Source organism: Myxine glutinosa, chromosome 10 (assembly GCF_964187855.1).
Source record: "Myxine glutinosa chromosome 10, kmMyxGlut1.1, whole genome shotgun sequence".
NCBI classification, from domain to species: Eukaryota; Metazoa; Chordata; class Myxini; order Myxiniformes; family Myxinidae; genus Myxine; species Myxine glutinosa.
In genome coordinates, this window is record NC_136270.1 from 90802592 (window position 1) to 90822386 (window position 19795).

At 45.3% G+C, this 19795-nt stretch overlaps 1 protein-coding gene across 6 annotated transcripts in view; it reads right to left on the minus strand.

The window, feature by feature from the left end:
* Positions 1-34: 34 nt before the first annotated feature.
* The window catches only part of LOC137433975 (aryl hydrocarbon receptor nuclear translocator 2), a 103943-nt gene continuing 84182 nt past the window's right edge, over positions 35-19795 (minus strand). For 4 of the 6 annotated variants that reach the window (XM_068126511.2, XM_068126516.2, XM_068126515.2 and 1 more), the window contains exons 12-20: positions 18591-18665; positions 16372-16520; positions 16162-16234; positions 14554-14647; positions 14238-14337; positions 13772-13925; positions 13316-13463; positions 13096-13232; positions 35-1522 (exon numbers count right to left, since the gene is read on the minus strand). In XM_068126511.2, coding sequence (XP_067982612.1) covers positions 1427-1522; positions 13096-13232; positions 13316-13463; positions 13772-13925; positions 14238-14337; positions 14554-14647; positions 16162-16234; positions 16372-16520; positions 18591-18665 — 1026 coding nt within the window. In that variant the 3' untranslated portion in view covers positions 35-1426. The remainder of the gene's footprint in view (positions 1523-13095; positions 13233-13315; positions 13464-13771; positions 13926-14237; positions 14338-14553; positions 14648-16161; positions 16235-16371; positions 16521-18590; positions 18666-19795) is intronic. The other 2 variants (XM_068126512.2, XM_068126513.2) reach the window with 2 other exon arrangements.

The window sequence follows — 19795 nt, forward strand, 5'->3', positions numbered from 1 at the left end:
AAACAACCAAGAAACACAAAAACAACAGACGAACCACTTTAAAGGAGTTTGTATTTCCAGCAGAAGGCACAGTTCTACAAAAATCCGGGCACTTTTCAAAAACGCGAATAAAAACTTCACACAGCAAGGATGGGGGGAGATTGCAAGGCCATGGAGTATAGTCAATGAAGAGAGATCAATTGTTGCAAAGATCATAATGGGACGAGGTATGTTCCGCAAAACAATTGGTTACAAGTCGCTCAAAGTTGCGAGATTCTTCCCCGGTCGCTTTTGAATTCGCTTAGTTCAAGTCGTACGAGTGGAAATCAACGCATTCTAATTGCGTTCTTAAAACAAAGTATTAAAATAGAGGATTCGGCCTGACAGGACGGCCCAGAGGTCCAAGCTGTCCAGCCTGGGTTCGATCCCCCACCCAGCCAAACTCTCATCCTGATGCTCCACAGGCAGGGTGATTCATCGACGTGTGTGCCCACCCCTCGGACGGGCGTTAAAGATCCCGTGGTGTCCTCCGCAAAGAGTAGGTGGGCCATCGTGGGCACCATGGGCAAATTCCAAATTCCTGCCCGAGCAAGTCACACGTCAGGCCTGACCAGCTGCTTCGTCGAGACTCGGGCCAAGCTTTCCCCAGCCGACCCCACAAGAAAGGTGAGCTATTGGTGGCCGTTACAGAAAATTAATATTAAAATGCAGGATTTGATTTCAGTAAGTCCATGCCAACTACACAAGAAATAAGGTTTTTTTTTGGTGAACCCCAAGATCGAGCGAAACTCAACAGGGAATAAGGCAAGTGCATTGGTATATACCAGTAAAATCATATTACAAATATAATCATCAAAAAGAATCACTGATGAGATGCATAGGCTAACTTTAAAAAAAGAAGAAGAAGAGAACATACAAAAAATGAATCGTTTTCATTCTACAAAACTACAGTAAAGACAAGGCACGTTATTGCTGTACAACTATTACTTTACAAAATCGCACGCGTTAGAACAGTGCACGTGATGCACCGACACGTCACGTCAACCAGACAAGGCAGCAAGTGGTGACGGGCACAGGCGGCACAGAGGTAGGGATGAATGGGGAAGAGGGGAAACCCAAATAAGAACCAGGTTAAAAACATCAAGCTACCCAAATTTAAAATATGGTTACATCACCAATGAAGTGGTATGCCAGCAGCTATCATCAATCAGCTGTTGGGTACATGGGCTCAGGATTCCGACCAGAGTTGGATCAGTGGTCAACTGTCACATTTACATCGAAGCAGTTTATCTCAACAAAAACAATAATAATAATAATAATAATAATAATAATAATAATTAAAACAACGATGTTTAAGAATGTACATGATGAGAGATGGGTAGCTAAGTAAAACGTGTGGAAAGAATGAAAAAGGGAAAGAGGACAGGGGTGAAGGGATATAAAAGACTTATTCGGTGAATGGCGTGAACATTGTGATGTCACCAAAGTCTTCGGCACTATAGCTTGCAGGGGCCTGTCCATCGCCCAGCATGGACAGCACATCCTGGTGTGAGACAAGGAAAGAGCATGAGAATGGAATCCATCAAATAAAACAGATTTTAATCAGACCTAAAAGGAGAAATATTCAAAGCAAGTGGGAGACTACGCAGTGTGTTGCCTCCAACATTCTCAATTAAAAATCACGAATCCAGCGACACTTGGCAAAAGAGAACAAAGTAGAATGGCACTCAATAGAACAACCTTTTGACCTCAAAAATAATTGGTGGTTTAATTCAGTGACCCGGTGTGCAAAACGTCGTGGGAGAGGTATAAAAAAAAAGCACATGGACACTGCGAGGACTTCCAGGAAAGAAGTTTTCATTTCAAAAATGTGGATCTGGGGTGAATTAACGGGGGTAGAAAAGATCAAGGTTTTGAATGGGGGAAGATAAGAGATGGTGGTGAACAGCTGTTTAAAGACCTGGAGGGAGGAGTGTGATTGAAGAGACTGAGGAAGTTTGTTCCAGAGGTGGGAGAAAAGAGGAATGAAAGAGTGAAGGTGAGCAGAGGCTTGATTTTGGCAGTTTCACCAGAAGAGGGTTGCTGGCAGATCTTGTACGACCTGCAAGAGTATTTGGGGGACAGAGCACAGACAGGGCTGGGGGTGGAGGGGCTAGGCCACAGAGGAGTCGGTAGAAAACAGAAAGACCACCAACCTGCCTGCGGTGAGTGAGTGAAAGGCCCTCAGAGTTAGCTTCATCACGTGAGATTCCAATGATTCTGAAAGCTTTGGTTTCAACAACGTGAAGCCGAGCTAGGTGTGAGGAAGGAGCACCAGCCCAGAGGGGAGAGCAGTATTCCATTGAGCTGTGGATGAAAGCCTTGTACGTGGTGAGGAGCTCAGGTGTGCCAAGGAAGGACTTCGCACGATGGAGGATACCCAGTCGGCGACTGGCTTTGGAGGCCAGCTTGGAAATGTGGTTTTCCCAGGAAAGATCATGGCAGATAGTGAGACCCAAGAGCTTGAGTGACAGAACTTCTTGGAGAGGATTGTTGAGAGAGTAGATGGGAGGGTTGTCCTGACGGTCTTTTCGGAGAGACATAGTGAGGATGTGAGATTTTTCAGGATTGAAAGACATGTTCCACTTGTTTGACCAGTCTGTGATTTTGTCCAGGTCTACAGAGAGTGAGGAGGCTGCAGACTACTGATCTGAGGGATGAGGTATGGAGCGGCAGAGAGTGGAGTCATCAGCAAAGAGATAGAGAGGATTTTCCAGAGAGTCGGAGAGATCATTGATGAAGACCAGAAAAAGCACAGGGCCCAGAACACTGCCTTGGGGAACTAAAGCCTGAACAGGAAGGGGAGATGAGAGAAATCCATCCAGGGCCACACATTGACTATGACCAGAGAGGAAGTCCGCAAGCCATGTGTGGAGATTTCCATGTATACCATAGGAGGAGAGTTTGGTGAGCAGAGTGGGGTGCCAGACCGCATCAAAGGCACGTGATATGTCAAGGGAGACAGCTCTGATTTCCTGTTTGACATTGAGGACCTCCATCCATTGTTGAGACAGCAGAAGCAGCATGTCCAGAGTAGTGACCTGATCTGAATCCAAATTGATGATCAGAGATCAAGCCATTGGAGAAGAGGAAGGATTTGATATCCGAAGCAATGATGGATGCCATGACTTTGCTGATAATTGGGAGCAGGCTGATTGGTCTGTAGTTGCAAGGATCTGTTTTTGCTCATTTTTTGTAAGGTTGGCTAATTTCCAAGCTTATGGCAGATGACCTTGAGCAAAAGAGAGTGCGAGGAGAGCAGAGAGAGGGTGTGAAAGAGCGACAGAGCAGGATTTTAGGACACGTGGGCCGATGCCGTCTGGTCCAGTTGCAGAATCAGAGTCGAGGATTGACAGAAACTTCACCTTGTCAGGAGATTTTGGGGGCAAAGGGAGAGTTTCCAGTATGCTAAATAGAAAGGGAGCAGCAAGGTCTGCAGTCAGATCCGAGGACGGAATTCAGGCTTTTTAGGTCAACGGAGTGGTCGGGGTGGGGTGGGAAGGAGGGAGGCGTGGGGGGCAGGGGGAGCGATTGAGAAGCTATAAAGGAAAGAACCGATGATGTAATTATCTCTGACTGAAGGCGGGTGGAGGTTAAGTTTTCACATGTCTGTTTGTCTGTCTGTGAACAGGATATCTCAAAGATTTGTGGACAGATTCAGAGAAATTTGATGGAGAGGTTGAGTGTGTGACAAAGACGAAAAGATTAGACTTTAGTGAAGACCCAGATCTGGATACTAGAATTTTAAAGTGATTCTTTACCATTGAGAGATGGGGTCAAAAAGGACATGTAGCACAACATCTCAAAGTTGTGGACAGATTTGTACGATACTTGGTGGACAGGTTGGATGTGAGACAAGGACGAATCTATTCAATTTTAGTGAAGATCTGAATCCAGATCTGGATAGCAAGGTTTGCAGTCAGAATTGAGGACGGAATTTAGGCTTTTTAGGTCAAGGGTGGGGGAGGGGTAAGTGTGGGGGGCGATTGGGAAGTTATGTGAAATTTTTATTTTATAAGTGATTCTTCACCATCGAGAGATAGGACCAAAAACTATATGTAGCACAATATGTTAAAAAGTTATGGGTGAGTTATGACAAAACTTGGTGGATGATTTGGTAAGAGAACAAGAGCAAGCCGATTCAATTTTGGTTCAGGTCTTGATTCAGATCCAGCCTATCAGTGGGATACAAAATGTATTGCTCAGCCTGGCGGATGTATGCGCTCTACCGAGTGCCGTTGTAGTTGTGAATGATAAAACCAGGGAAGAAAGTAGAATTTCAGGAAGGGAAGAGTTAAACTTATTCAACACCAATGCCAGGAGTTCAAATAGTAAGATGGAAGAGCTTGAGGCCAAAGCAGATAGTGAGTAATACGATATTGTTGTGGTTTTGGAAGACTCCTGGGAGTTATATCCAACAAAAAGGAACCATGGAGTTTAGATATATCAGTGGCATTTTTAGATAGATTACCTTTCCCCTCGTATCAGTGGACAGGGAAATGTGTTGCGTTTGTGTGGCAGGTTCGAATTCCCTTTGTAAATCTTCTCCAGATTGCCTCTCTTCTCATTTCCTTTCATATCTCTTCCCTCCATCACTTTTAATCTCTCTCGGTCCCCACACCTCTTTTCAGCGCATGCATACACACTTTGCAACACACTAAAACCTATATTTCATTACAAATCCACAATACAAAGCAAAACCAAAGGAACATCACTTGGTAGTGCTGGGGAGCATCCAGCACCCGTCGGAGCAGCCAATGCCATCCCTGAGCTGGGAGCTCAGCCAATGAGCGTGGCCTGACAACAGCAGCACTCCAATGCGAAGGCAGCGCAGTGAACAAGCTACACTAGGATACTGTTTGGCTCTTAGGTCACGCTTTGGCTGAGGGCTTTATAAGTCCGGGTAGCCCAGAACTCGAAGACGGGTATGTCCAGGGAACCGGAGAGCCAGAAGCAGTCCAGAATGAGCCAAGTGAATGTGAGCCGATGCACAGACGGGCTCTGTTGGGAGCGTTCAAGCCAGCCGTGGAGTAAGTGTGCGAACGAGCCGCGAAACTCTTTCCCTGTACGTGCTGGCAATAGCACAATGACTTACACGATCTTTCTCTTGCTTTTCCTAATTCTAATCGTTGTCTTGGAACGCACAAGAGCAATCGACAAATGCCCACCCTCGACTCACTGCTGGGTTAGTGATTCGCATTCACATTTTCTCCGACGCATTACAAAGCATTCACCACATTTCTCCCCACACAGCACATGACAGAATCTTTCTTCCCTCCTCCCCTTTTCATGTTGAGACGACCATAAGCCAAAAGGCTTACGTCGGGTGAGCGAGGGGTCGACAATGAGTCCCGCCTCCTGTGTCTCTCTGTCTATAACTGTTGCTGGTCTAATTTCCCAGAGTGAATGAGGTGCTTATGTCTGTAGTTTCATGGTAAGGTGATTGTTGAAGGGGCTTGTGTGTAGAAGGGTAATACTTTCTTTTGCGACATTGCATTGCTTGTGAATACGTGCCTTTTGTTAACATGACCATTCATTTCCAACCGGCCTGAGTATCTCTTTCTCGATTGGTTAGTCACTAGTGTGTAAACAGTGGTTGGGAATTTTGCCCCACAGTTTCGCAACCGTCATACTGGCAGACGTCTCGTATGTAGTTCCGCTCGGCCGTACTTAACTGAAATAGGAGTGTGGCGTCGAGATCATGGTTTCTTATCTGGGGGGATTAATTTGCTGGGAAGGCAATGTGGAATTGGATGCAAGAACCCTACCTAAATAATTGCCTAAGATGGTGTCCGTGGCCGCTTAGCAAGCCGTCATTCCGTGGAGGTATCTGTGGCTCATTGGCTTCAGGATCAAAGGTCGGGAAGCAGGTCCGAGAGGCCACTTGTGACCTGCAAACCCGTAACAATATAGTTGCAGTAAGCAAGACATGGTTTCATGAGATTAACTGGAGGACAGGATTAGAAGGCTACAAGGTGCATCGGTGTGTTGGGAAGGAGAAAATAGAAGAAGGTGAAGCAATCTGGGTAAAAGCCAGCATTGCATCGAGAGAAAGGGGTGACTTTAAGGAGATAATTAATGTAGAGGATTCTGTATGGGTAGAGATTAGAGATTATAAAACAGTAAGATACTGGTAGGATGCTTTTATAGGGCTCCTGGTGCTGAAGGAAGAGGAGGAAGGAGTAGTACATGAAAATTCAGAAGGGTATGCGGTAAAGGAAGAGTACTGATTATGGGGGATTTTGACTTGCTAGGGATAGGTTGGGTCCAGGAACAGGGAAAGGGGCAGAGAATATGAGGATTTCCAAGATCTAGTCCAGGATTGCTTTCTAACCCAGTTTGTAGATAAGCTCACAAAGTGGAGTGCAGTGTTAGACCTTTTAAGTAACGATCCCAATATGGTGGAGGCGATGGAGGTAGGGGAGCATTTAGCATAAAGTGACCATAACAGTGTATGCAAGGTTTCTGTTCAGTTAAGAGTTCAGGCTTCAATTTCAGGAAGGCAAACCTTGAGGGCATGAGAAAAGAGGTGGGTGATGGAGAATGAGAGAGGCCAACAAGAGGGCAGTCAGCATCAGAGAAATGGGAAATATTCAAGGAAAATGTGTAGAGTACACAGTAAGTACATTCCAATGAGGATAAGGAAGAGATAAGGAAGAGGGTATGGTGGATGTGTAATGAGATATGGTAAGGAAGAGGCCAGGGTGGTTGAGTAATGAGATAAGGAAGAGGCCAGGGTGGTTGAGTAATGAGATAAGGAAGAGGTCAGGGTGGTTGAGTAATGAGATAAGGAAGAGGTCAGGGTGGTTGAGTAATGAGATAAGGAAGAGGTCAGGGTGGTTCAGTAATGAGATATGGTAAGGAAGAGGCTAGGGTGGTTGGGTAATGAGATAAGGAAGGGGCCAGGGTGGTTGAGTAATGAGATAAGGAAGAGGGGTCAGGGTGGTTGAGTAATGAGATAAGGAAGAGGTCAGGGTGGTTGAGTAATGAGATAAGGAAGAGGTCAGGGTGGTTCAGTAATGAGATATGGTAAGGAAGAGGCTAGGGTGGTTGGGTAATGAGATAAGGAAGAGGCCAGAGTGGTTGAGCAATGAGATAAGGAAGAGGCCAGGGTGGTTGAGTAATGAGATAAGGAAGAGGCCAGGGTGGTTGAGTAATGAGATAAGGAAAAGGCTAGGGTGGTTGAGTAGTGAGATAAGGAAGAGGCTAGGGTGGTTGAGTAGTGAGATAAGGAAGAGGCCAGGGTGGTTGAGTAACGAGATAAGGAAGGGGCCAGGGTGGTTGAGTAATGAGATAAGGAAGAGGCCAGGGTGGTTGAGTAGTGAGATAAGGAAGAGGCCAGGGTGGTTGAGTAATGAGATAAGGAAGAGGCCAGGGTGGTTGAGTAGTGAGATAAGGAAGAGGCCAGGGTGGTTGAGTAACGAGATAAGGAAGGGGCCAGGGTGGTTGAGTAATGAGATAAGGAAGAGGCCAGGGTGGTTGAGTAGTGAGATAAGGAAGAGGCCAGGGTGGTTGAGTAATGAGATAAGGAAGAGGCCAGGGTGGTTGAGTAATGAGATAAGGAAGAGGCCAGGGTGGTTGAGTAATGAGATAAGGAAGAGGCCAGGGTGGTTGAGTAGTGAGATACGGAATGCTATTAATGATAAGCAGAAGGCATTTATTTGGTATAAAATAACATGACTGGAGTTAGATTTATATCAGTATCGGATTTATATCAGTGGTGTAGTAAGCAGAGGAAAGAGGCAAGTAAGCAAAATAACTCGGCAAACCAAAATAAAGTATAAGAAGGACATGGTTAAGGATATTAAGCATAATACTAATAGCAAGGCATTCGTTAAGTATATAAGAGGTAAAAAACAAGTTAGGACAATTGTGGGCCCATTGAGAAATCGCACAGGAAGAGTGGTTAGAGAGGAAAGCGAGATGGCAGGCTTATTAAACAGGTATTCTGCTCCAACATTTATGCAAGAACAGTCAGGAGAATTGCTAATAGCTGAGCGTATCTATGAAGGAGGCGAGGAAGGGCTTTTACAGAATATCCAGGTCGGAGTGGAGGAAGTGAAGGAACAGCTTGGAAATCTAAGAGTAGATAAAGCTCAAGGGAAGATATTATGCACACGAGAGCATTGAGGGAAGTGGCTGAGTAGGTAAGCAATATGTTAACAGATATCTTAAATGACTCACTGGAGTCAGGACAGGTACTGGAGGATTGGGAAGTAGCAAACTTCCCAAACTCTTTCACGAGCCTCGATTCAGTATACAAAAAAAAATTTTTTTTTTTTAAATTATTACAAACTAATTAAAAGCAGCCAGCTCTGGAATAATAATAATAATAACAAGTGAATCCTCTTGGATTGCGCTGAGGCCGTAGACGTAGTTAGCGCAGGCCGGCAGAAGCACATGTTGACCAACTTCATGGCGAGCAGGAACAGAACCTTGGGCCGAATCTCGCGCTTCACCAGTGCGCGTGCGCGAATTTACGTCACGTCGGCAGCGAGAAGGGGTTCCCCAACACGAACCAATCAGGAACTGCCACGTCACACTTATATGATCTCAGAATTCCTGTGACAGGAATTCGCGTTACACTGGCTGGAAGTCATTCGCTAGAGGCGCTTCCTCAGCGCTAATAATGCATTTATTTTATATAGCGCTTTTCAGGGAGCCCAAAGACGCTTTGACAGAGTGCAAAACATAATGCATAGCAAAACATTAAAACAATTGCAAAAAAAGAAGAATCAATAGGGAAATATTCAAAGCACAAAGGAGGGAGAAGGAGAGGAGATAGTCAGGGGTTAGATGCTGTGGGTTAAATGTTGAATGCAGTGTTGAACAGGTGGGTCTTGAGTGATGTTTTGAATGTGGTGAGTGAGGAGGAGTCTCTGATGGTGTGAGGTAGTGAGTTCCAGAGGGTGGGAGCAGCGATGGAGAAGGCCCTGTCCCCCCAGGACCTAAATTTGGTCCGGATGGGGGGGGGGGGGGGGGGTCAGGAGGTTGGTACCAGCAGAACGGAGGTTGCGGGTGGGAGTGTGTCTGGAGAGGAGGTCAGCCAGGTAGGATGGGGCCAGGTTATGGAGGGCTTTGTAGGTCAAGAGGAGGATTTTGTACTGGATTCTCTGGGAGATGGGGAGCCAGTGAAGCTTGTAAAGGACGGGGGTGATGTGGTCACGGGTCCGGGAATGGGTGAGTAGACGGGCAGCGGAGTTCTGAATGTATTGGAGTTTATTGGTGATTGTTGAGGGTGAACCATAAAGGAGGCTATTGCAGTAGTCCAGACGGGAAGTGATGAAGGCGTGGATGAGGGTTTCTGCAGCCACGGAGGAGAGGGATGGACGGAGACGGGCGATGTTTTTCAGGTGAAAGAAGGCTGTCTTTGTGATCTGTTTAGTGTATTTGTCGAAGGAGAGGGTTTGGTCAAAGATGATGCCAAGATTCCGGATGTGAGGGGAGGTGGATACTGGGATACCATCGATGTTGAGGGCAAAGTTATGGGTGGATTTTATGAGCGTTTTTGGGCCAATGATGATTATTTCAGATTTATCACAGTTAAGTTTGAGGAAGTTGATTTGAAGCCAGGATTTTATTTCAGTGATGCAGTTTGTCAGGATAGAGTGGGTGACGGTGGAGATGGACTTGGTGGAGATGAAAAGCTGGATGTCATCGGCGAAGCAGTGGAATTGGAGACCATGACGGCGGATTAAGTGACCGAGGGGGGACAGGTAAAGGATGAAGAGGAGGGGGCCAAGAACTGAACCTTGGGGGACACCTTGGGGGAGGGGAGCAGTGGGGGATTTGCAGTTATTGATGGAGATGAACTGGCGTCTGTCAGAGAGGTATGATTTAATCCAAGAGAGGGCAGTGCCGGTAATGTTAAAGGTGGTTTCAAGTCGGGTGAGGAGGATGGTGTGATCGATGGTGTCAAAGGCGGCGCTGAGGTCGAGGAGGATGAGAATGTTGAGGTTGCCAGCGTCAGAGGAGAGGAGAAGGTCGTTGGTGATTTTGAGGAGAGCAGTTTCAGTACTGTGGTTGGAGCGGAATCCGGATTGGAATGTTTCATACAGGTTATTGGCAGAGAGGTGATGTTTGAGTTGAGTGGCTACAGCGCGTTCCAAAACTTTTGACAGAAAGGGTAGGTTGGAGATGGGTCTGAAGTTATTTCGGGTGTCAGGGTTTAGTCCAGGTTTTTTTCAGAATGGGGGTAACAGCAGCAATTTTGAGGGACGGTGGGACGATGCTTGTAGACAGGGAGGAGTTTATTGCTGCAATGATAAGTGGAGAGAGAGCAGGAAGGGAGGCCTTGACAAAGCTGGAGGGGATGGGGTCAAGAGTGCAGGTGGCAGTTTTCATTCCTATGAGGAGTTCAGAGAGGTCAGTAGGGGAGACTGGGGAGAATTGAGACAGGGGATGGCAGGATAAGGGGGGGCAGGTGGTTTGAGGGGGAGCGGGTGCGGCGGTGGTCAAGCTGTTGTAGATGTTTTCAATTTTGCGTTGGAAGAATGAAAGGAAGGAGATGCAGTTGTCTATTGTGAATGACTGGGTGGTTGTGTTCAGGGGGCTGAGGAGTTTGTTTATTGTAGAGAAGAGTGCTTTTGGGTTTCCGGAGCCAGAGTGGATAATTTGAGAGTAGTAGGCGGAGCGGGCATGGGAGAGGGCATCTTTATAGTGTTGTAGGTGGTCCTTGTAGGCCTGGGAGTGAACTGTGAGACCTGTTTTATTGCGGAGTCTTTCAAGTTGGCGAGCACGAGTTTTCATCAGGCGGAGTTCAGGGGTAAATCAGGGAGCAGAATGGGTGAAAGAAACTGTTTTGGTTTTTATAGGCACAAGTTGGTCAAGGCAGGAGGAGAGAGTGTGGTTGTAGTAGTCAGTGAGGTCAGAAGGGGTGTGGAGATCAACGAAGGGAGAAGTGGACATTTTTTCAGAGAGGGTGGCTGATGAGGTAGGTGAAAGAGCGTTTAGCTTACGGAAGTTGATAGTGCGATAATGCCTTGGTGCTGGGGTGGGGATGTTGATGGTCAGAGTGATGGCTAGGTGGTCAGAGAGAGTGAGGTCGGAGCCAGAGAGATGGTGCAAAATTAGTCCAGTAGAGCAGACAAGGTCCAAAATGTGACCACGGTTATGGGTAGGAAAGTTGACATGTTGAGTGAGGTTAAAGCAGGTGAGTAAATCAGTGAAGTCAGTGGTTATCGTGGAGTCAGTGGAGTCCATGTGGATATTGAAATCACCAAGGAGGATTGAGGGGGAGAGGGAACATAGCTGGGTCAGAAAGTAGGAGAAGTCAGACAGGAATGATGGGTGTGGTTTGGGAGGGCGGTAGACAACAGCCATGACTGACTGTGTGTGACCAGAGAGTTTAAAAGCCAGGTGTTCAAATGATGGAGCAGATGCGATGGAGATGAGGCTGGTCCTGATGTCTTGTCGGTGAATAACGGCAATTCCACCACCTCGGCCCTCCGAGCGTGGTTTATTGATGTAAGAATATCCATTGGGTGTGGTGAGGTTGAGTGCGAAGTAGTCCAGAGGTTGTTGCCAGGTCTCAGTGAGACAGAGAAAGTCCAGTTTATTTTTCAGGATGTAGTCGTTCAGGATGAGGCATTTGTTGTTGAGGGACCGGGTATTGAACAGGGTGAGCTTGATGTTGTTTTGTACGGCGGGTATGAATTCAGGTGATTTGGCCAGGGTTCGCAGACAGGAGAATGGTGTCTCTGGAAAGGATGGTGTCTTTGGAAAGGTAGTAGTAGCAGAAACAGTAAAAAAAAAAACCACCGTTTAGAGGCCATTTTTCCCCGCAAAGCGGGGGTTGGCCTTTTCGGGGACCGTGGTTGTTGTTGTTTTTTGGTCCCCTTTTTGAAGCAATGTTTTACGGCCGGATGCCCTTCCTGCCGCCAACCCTGTTTGTCACCTTTTTACGATAAACAGGGAATTAGCAGTGTACTGGTACTCAATTTGCCGACCTCGGAAGGATGACAGGCTGAGTCAACCCCCCTGGCGTTAATTCAGCGATCGACCGGGATTCGAACCCAGGATCCTTGGATCCTAAGCTGGCACCCTAGCCGCTAGCCCAACACCAGGGCTGAGTAGCAGAAACAGTAGATAAGTTTAAATTGGAATTTGATAGGTACCTGGAAGTACTTGAGATAGAAAGGTAAAGGGATATTGCCAGGGCCTTTAGGTAGCGGAGTGTCATGTCTGTGGAGCTCGTCAAGGAGTGTGTGGTTTATGTTGTGTGTTTCACATGCAAGAACTGTCTTCACCCACCTTCCTCCCGCACCACCCCCACCCCCCTCCCGCACCACCCCCACCCCCCTCCCAACCCCCACCTACTCTTGGGGGAGGAAAAAAAACCCCCAACATTTGTTTACTTTTTTATTTAAATAATGAAAATTAACATTTCTCCAGTTTTATCACGACACCCGTGGGATATCCCTGGGAGTGCCGCAATGGGAAATACACATTCCTCCCCTCACCCCCCCCCCCCCCCCCCCCATGAAATTGTGTCGTTTTGACAGATACAAGTTTTCTGGTGTTGGTGTGGTGCAGGCATGATGGGCTAAATGACCTCCACCTGCATCTAGTTACCTCCACCACCATAAGGTGGATGGAGCTTATGTTTTCACCCCTGTCTGTTTGTCTGTTTGTTTGTGCACAAGATATCTCAAAAAGTTGTGGACGGATTCGGACGAAATTTGGTGGTGAGGTTAGGCATGTGACAGGGAAGATTTGGTTCCATGTTGGTGAAGATTTGAATCCGGATCCGTATTAGAGAATGAAAAAACAAAATTTAAGTGATTCTTCACCATTGAGTGACAGAGCCAAAAACTATATATAGCATGATATTTCAAAACGCTGTGGACTACTTATGACAAAACTAGGTGGATGAGTTAGTTGGTTAGGTGAAAAGAACAAGCCAAGTAGATTTTGCTTCATGTCCAGATCGAGATCTGACCTATCAGTGGGATACAAAACGTAAACTGTTCAGCCTGGCAGAGGTATGATCTCTACCTGAGAACCATTCTAGTTTCCTTGTGTAACAAGGTGGCAAGACAAAAAATATAATGAAAAAGTAAAAAATAAAAAACTCACTGTTAGGACCTCCTGCTGAGGTTGTCCTACTTGGTTTTGTTCTGCTCCAGCACTTCCGCCCCCCCAGGTGGGCCACAAAGTGCTGTCTCCTCGTCGGTTGGGAAATGCACCGCCTGCGGGATTCCCTTCACCTGCAACTACCAAACAAAGATAGAGATACGGTGGAAGGCAGGAAACAGAAAGCCAAGAACAAGAAAATAAAAATCACCATAGACCTCACCATAGGGAGTCTTGCAAGGTGCCACAGTGGAGTAAGCTGCTGATTGTGTACTTAGGTGGTTGAAAGAATTTTGAATCTCAGTTGGGAAGCCATGGACAGTTGGCGGTATAAAATGGGCTGGGGGTATCTTATTGGCTGGAGCAATGACCTACAGGGGTGCACAAACAACCTGTTCAGACTGTAAAACATCCCCCCAAAAAATGAGATTTGTACTTCACAAAGTGCATCCCATTTGAACAATTCTCTTAAAGCTCATGGAGAGCTTATACAGAAATCACATGCAGGACAAGGATAGTAGGAGAGGTCAGTTTCCTTTTGCATGAATTAGAAGGACATTCAACAATGGACAAATCATCAAAGTATATGGGATTTTGTCTTGGGATCCCATCATTATGAACTATGGCAAACAACCAAACACCAAATAGCTCAACCCAGATGACCCATTCCCTTGCCCACCTGCCCTCCAAAGGACGGCCGGCTTCCAGTCCAGGTGGTGGGTACTGCACTCGGCCCTCCAGGTCCACTTACGACACCAGGCCCCCGCTGCATTTGTAGCAGCCCCTGGCTGGTGGTTCCTCCAGCTAACCCCACATTAGGCACTATTTGTCTACTGCAATAAAAAGGGACAGAGGTAAGAGAGAATCAGCAATAAGCTGTTTAATTTGATGAATAAATTAAAGGTACCCTATCATTATTGCTCCCACCACCTTTAAAGGCAGTAGACATTGAAGGTGGCAGAGGTGGTAGAAGATGGCAGAGGTGGTAGAAGATGGCTCGTACATATTGTACCACCACTACCACCACCTTCAATATTTACCAGTTTCCATGGTGTCAACCCATCACCATTGATGAACGCCATTGCATCAATCATATTGCACGTGTCAAAACACATGGAATAAGTAACTTCAACAAAAGGTATCACCTGTATGGCTGGGGTGGACGAGTGGCTCTGTAGGGCAGTCCTGGTTGGTACGCCGGACTGGTCCCAGTAGCTGCCATGGGTTTAGGTGGGATTTTCTGGTCTAATGGACACAAGGGTTTGGCAGCACAACTGCAGATGAACAAAACTAAATGTTCTTTGAGCCAGTGAGAATTATGCGTACAGAGGGATCCCCACATTACACCCACCCCAATCCATAATCAAGCAAAATCCTTCAATGCAAGGAGACGTGGCAAAAATAAAATAAATAAAAATGCAGGGCTCGCCCCTTTTAACTCTCCTTCAACCAAGTACTTACTTTGCGACATACTTGGATAAACCTCTGTAAAGTGGGGGCCTGATTCTGGCTCTTTTGCAATGTCTCCACCATCAGTAATCCTCCCTGGTACTGCCTGAAAAATTAGATCAAGAACCTCAAATGTATGATTCCACAATTGGCCAGCATATTGTCATTTAATCAATAAATGTGTGAAGAGATCATTAGTCAATCGTGTACAGTAAAGAGATAATTTGTCAAGACACAAAATAACAATAACAATAACAATATGGCAGCAACCCCACAAAAACAATAAACAATCGTGTGGGATAGTTGCCACAAAAAAAAAAACACATTGTTGCTCATTGGTATTTTAAGATGACACCATGGTAAAAACGGCAGGTTCTGCTTCAAAGGAAAAAATATCAGGGGCAAAAGTAACTTTACCCCCACCTACTGGGAACCCCCATGATGCGAAATGGAAAAATTGAAGCCCGAGCGATTGTGCGGGGTACTGTGTTGTATTCATGTGTCACGTTTCAGAACAATCAGCCAGGTGATAATGGAGGAGTAGCAAAAAGTTAACGGACGGACAACTGGACATCACGACCCATTTTACAAGTTAATCTCTTCAATGAGAGAGATGAAAAAGAATTGAGATGAGATGACCTAATTACTGATTAAATAGAGCAATGCAGCATCAGGAGGACCCCAAAAAACAAAGATTGAGTCATCAGGATAGGATTCGGGTTCCGGCTGCTTCTCTTCTACCCCCAAACCCAAAATAATCCATTTACTTCGTCTGACACTTTTATTTATTTTAAACATTGTTGTTTCATGCTGGGGCTTACACACAAATCGTATCTACAAGACAGACATATGCAGATGTAAAATAAATAAATAAACAAACACCAACATGAACGACAAGGACATTTTCAGACACAATCAAACGAATCAACAAAGTACATGGGATTTCATTCAGGGATCATAAACCACATGCACATCTGGGAACACTGAACAGACCGACCAAAACGAGGTTAAAAATGTGAAAAGGCCCATATTTTACACAATTTTTAATGAAGCTGTAAAATGGATAACAACACAGGTTACCAAATACTTATCTAAAGACGACACAATTTCCTCCTTGGAGCAAAGCACCAAAACATTTTGCATTACTTAGGACGACAGAAGATTAATTGGTTCAACCTGGAAGGGATTCAGGATGATAGTCAAACGAACATTGACCACACAGAATTTGAAAAACTCAATGTGAACTATACTCCTGGAATGGCCCAGGCCTCATCAGGTAACTTGCTCAATTTTTGGGGTTTGAAGAATGAATGAATGAATGACGCACTTGGAAAAGAAAATCCACTTCAATATGACAAACAAAGGCCAAACCATTTCCTCCAGCCAGTAAATGGATACCAAAAAACAAAAACAAATCATAAACATGATTGTCCTAACGAATAAAGCTCACTCTTCAAGAAAGAAAACGGATGTTTAAACGGGAAATCAAATGAGAAATATTTTCTCTACGAAAAGCCATCAGTCATCCTCACCGATGGATTAACACACAAACTACATCACAGAGAAATGGATGTACACTACACATGGGTAAGGTTACAGAGTGCAGTGCTCAACACACACCTGTGTTCCGTCAAACTGCGGGAGGCTTGGCCGGGGCACGTGACTGGAATCGCCACCCTGCTGCTGTATTTGTCTGACAAGGAGCGAGGTGGTGCAATGCCGAGAGACAAAAACATTGCTTCAGGTTCTTTCAAAGCATGGGGACGGAGAGAAGGGGAGAGGCTGTCTGTGGTAGTGAAAAGAGTCAATTAAGAATATCGTAAACCTCACTTGGTGGTGTTGGTGCAGACGATGTATTCAATCTCGTCTGAGAAAGGGTTCTGGAAAGTGAAAGAGCTCGTGCGTAGCCAGAGCCAATCCCCAGTGCGGCTGCGAAACCTAAACATCACTGACAACACCTGGCCCTTCAGCTTAAGCACCTGAAAGGGAGATATTGATTTGTGAAGTGAGAAAGTGTGGTACGACATGGAACGGCAGAAGGGAAAAATGATTTGAAGGAAAAACAAGAGCCAATGAAAGGATGGTAATGCTTGTTAAAACAACCTTCAGTCCAAAAACTATTTGGTTATGGTGAGAGGTAAAATTAAAGACTTGGTTTAAAGATCAAGTGCTCAAGTCTTCAATTTCAAGACAGGCTGGATCGATGCCAGGAAGAGAGTCTCTGTTACATTGTCCAGGACACTACATCATTCAAAACCCTCCTGGTTTTTGTGTGAATGGAAGTTGTGAGATTGTTGCACATACAAATTTTATTATCTACACTGTGAAGTGTTTATTCATTATGGCTCACAGGATGGCCGAGAGGTACGCACACTCACCTCTAAGCTGTCTAGCCTGAGTTTGAATCCTGACCCAGCAATAAACTGTCATCCCGGTGTTTCACAGGCAGGGTGATTCATCAATGTGTTTGCCGTCCCTCGGATGGACGTTAAGCGGGCGTCCCGTCTGCCAACATTTGTTGGCGGACGTTAACGATCTTGTGGTGTCCTTAGCGAAGAGTAGGCGAGCTATCATCAGCACCATGGGCAAATTTCATATTCCTGCCAATACCAGAGGGCATTGCATCAGGGGCACAGACGTGCTCTCCGCCAATAATGCTACTGCACAGCCTTGTATAATAATATAAAATAAATAAATAAATAAACATTTTTAGCCCTTTATTTTTGCTCTGACGAAGGTGCAACAATGGAAACGTCAACCACACCAGGTTTCTTATGCTGATAAACATAGTCGTCAATTTTTAGTTAACACTTCTTTAATTTGTCCACTGATGCAGACTTCCACTCCCCTTCAGAGACTATTGTACTGTTTCTCGTTCAGCTGGTCCGAGTAGTTTATGATCGAAACAAAACAAAACTTAAACTAGATGGTATTCATAGAATACTTACCCGGCACAGACAAGTTGGTCCGAGCCAAGTCTTATGTTTTTGAACGTTTTTTTTTTCTTTGATCCAACATGGCTGCCACACCACGTGAGCGATTAAATCATAAATGTATGTTCTCTAATATAATTGTTGCGTAAATCACGCTCAATAAATTTCAAACTGATCAGACTAAGCGTTGTCCCTGTTGAATTATGACGTCATAATTATGGCACCAATAATGTCATCGTTAACCACCTATTCCCCATGCGGAGTTCTTTGCAATGAGACACGTTTCAATTTTTCCATGGAGTGGTTTTGGAGATACAGAGGTGCAACGTTTTTCGTTTTTTCCAAGATTTCGCCTCAACCACGTGATCTATGACGTCATACAACACAACAACAACAACAACAACAACATGCATTTTAAGGCCATTTTCCCTGCTGGAGCGGGGGTTAGCCGATCTATGACGTCATAGTTATCATTAAAAAAAAAAAAACTTATACAGGGGGAGGGGCTCTTACTGTAAAATTTCGTGCCAATCAGACCAATGGTTGCTGAGAAAATCAATTTTGAAAATGCAGACACCACACGTATGCCACAAGTACACACGCACACCACACATACGCACCCAAATACGTAAACCTGCTTTTCGCTTCGCGAGCGCAGGGTAAAAACCCTTCAATGGAAAGCTGGTGAATCGATATAAGATGTACTCCAATTTTACTTCAAACAAAATTTACTTTAAATAAGAACACCACCCAACAAGACATTGGCAACACATACAATGACTATTTTTTTTTAAATCACGAGTGGGCCTCCATTGGTCCACTGGACCAAGTTTCCATTGGCCTTCAAGGCCTTTGTAATTTGAATGCCGTGCCGTGGAAGGATATATTAAGCTGCTCAAAACACCTTAACACGGCGTGCATAAAAAACATGGGAATTCTTTCAGATTATTTGTAGTTAATTAGCCTAATCAATTTAGGAGGTCATGACAATCATTTTCTGCATCACACTCCACATCAGAAAGCTCCAGTTGAACTCCACAAAAAACATCGCATGCACGCACGCACACGCACACACACCATTTATAGTAGATTTATATGAGGACCAAGGAAGCGTACCTGTTGCAAGCTGTCGCAGAGATGTCCCTGATCCTCAGGATGACAGAAATTCATCATCTTTTTCCCCAAAAGCTCCTGTTTGGAGCACAAGCAAGAACGAATGGAGAGCAGGTAAACTCTCACCCAGTATTTGGCCAATCCATCCAAATAGATGAAAACGTATAATCAAAGGGAATTAAAGGGAAGCAGAATGAAATGAACCACCTTCAGAGGCCATTTTTCCCCACAGAGCGGGGGTTGGCCTTTTTCGGGCACCGTGGTCCCCTTTTTGAAACAATGTTTTACGGCCGGATGCCCTTCCTGCCGCCAACACTGTTAGTCGCCTCTTGCGGCACACAGGGAATTACCAGTGAGCTGGTACTCAATTTGCCGACCTCGGAGGACGGCAGGCTAAGTCAACCCCCCTGGCGTTAATTCAGTGATCAACCGGTATTCAAACACAGGATCCGAGGATCCCAAGCCGGCACCCGAACTGCTAAGCCAACACCAGGCATAATTAAAGGGAAGCAGGATGAATCTATATCGCTTTCTTCTACGTTCAAAAACATAGACAACTGGAACAGCACTCGGCCGAGCGCATACCTCCACCAGGCTGAACAGTTTACGTTTGTATCCCACTGATAGGCTGGAACTACATCTGTTTTGTCATAACCTGTCCACAACGTTTTGAAACATCATGATATACTGTCGGACCCTGACATTCGTCGGGGATGTGTTGCTGAAAAATGCCCCGGATGTCGAATCTGCGAATGTCAGGGCATTGTTTCAATGGCAAAAAAGGGGATCGGGTCCGGCAGTTTGTGATTCATAAGGGGAAATTTAAAAAAGATTACGAAAGCAAATGCACATAATTGCAGTTTCATTCAAAATGCTTATATACAAAAATAATGCGAAAACAATTATACTAAATGCAAAAATAAAAGAACAACATCAGGTAATGTTTCCAATCTTGATTTCAGATACGGTATGATTAAGATACAGGGGTAGTGGCGGGGGATGGTTTTTGCGCATGTACACATAATTTATGTGCAACGTGTTGAAGATGCTTTTAGAACTGTTATGTGCACAGCTGGTGGGAAATGGTTTCCGCGTGGCTGGAAGTGGTTTTATATGTAACGACGCGTGTGGAAGATGCTTTAGAGATAGGTCACAATGTATGAACGGCGAATACGTGGGGTCCTCGAATAGCGAATCTGCAAATGTCT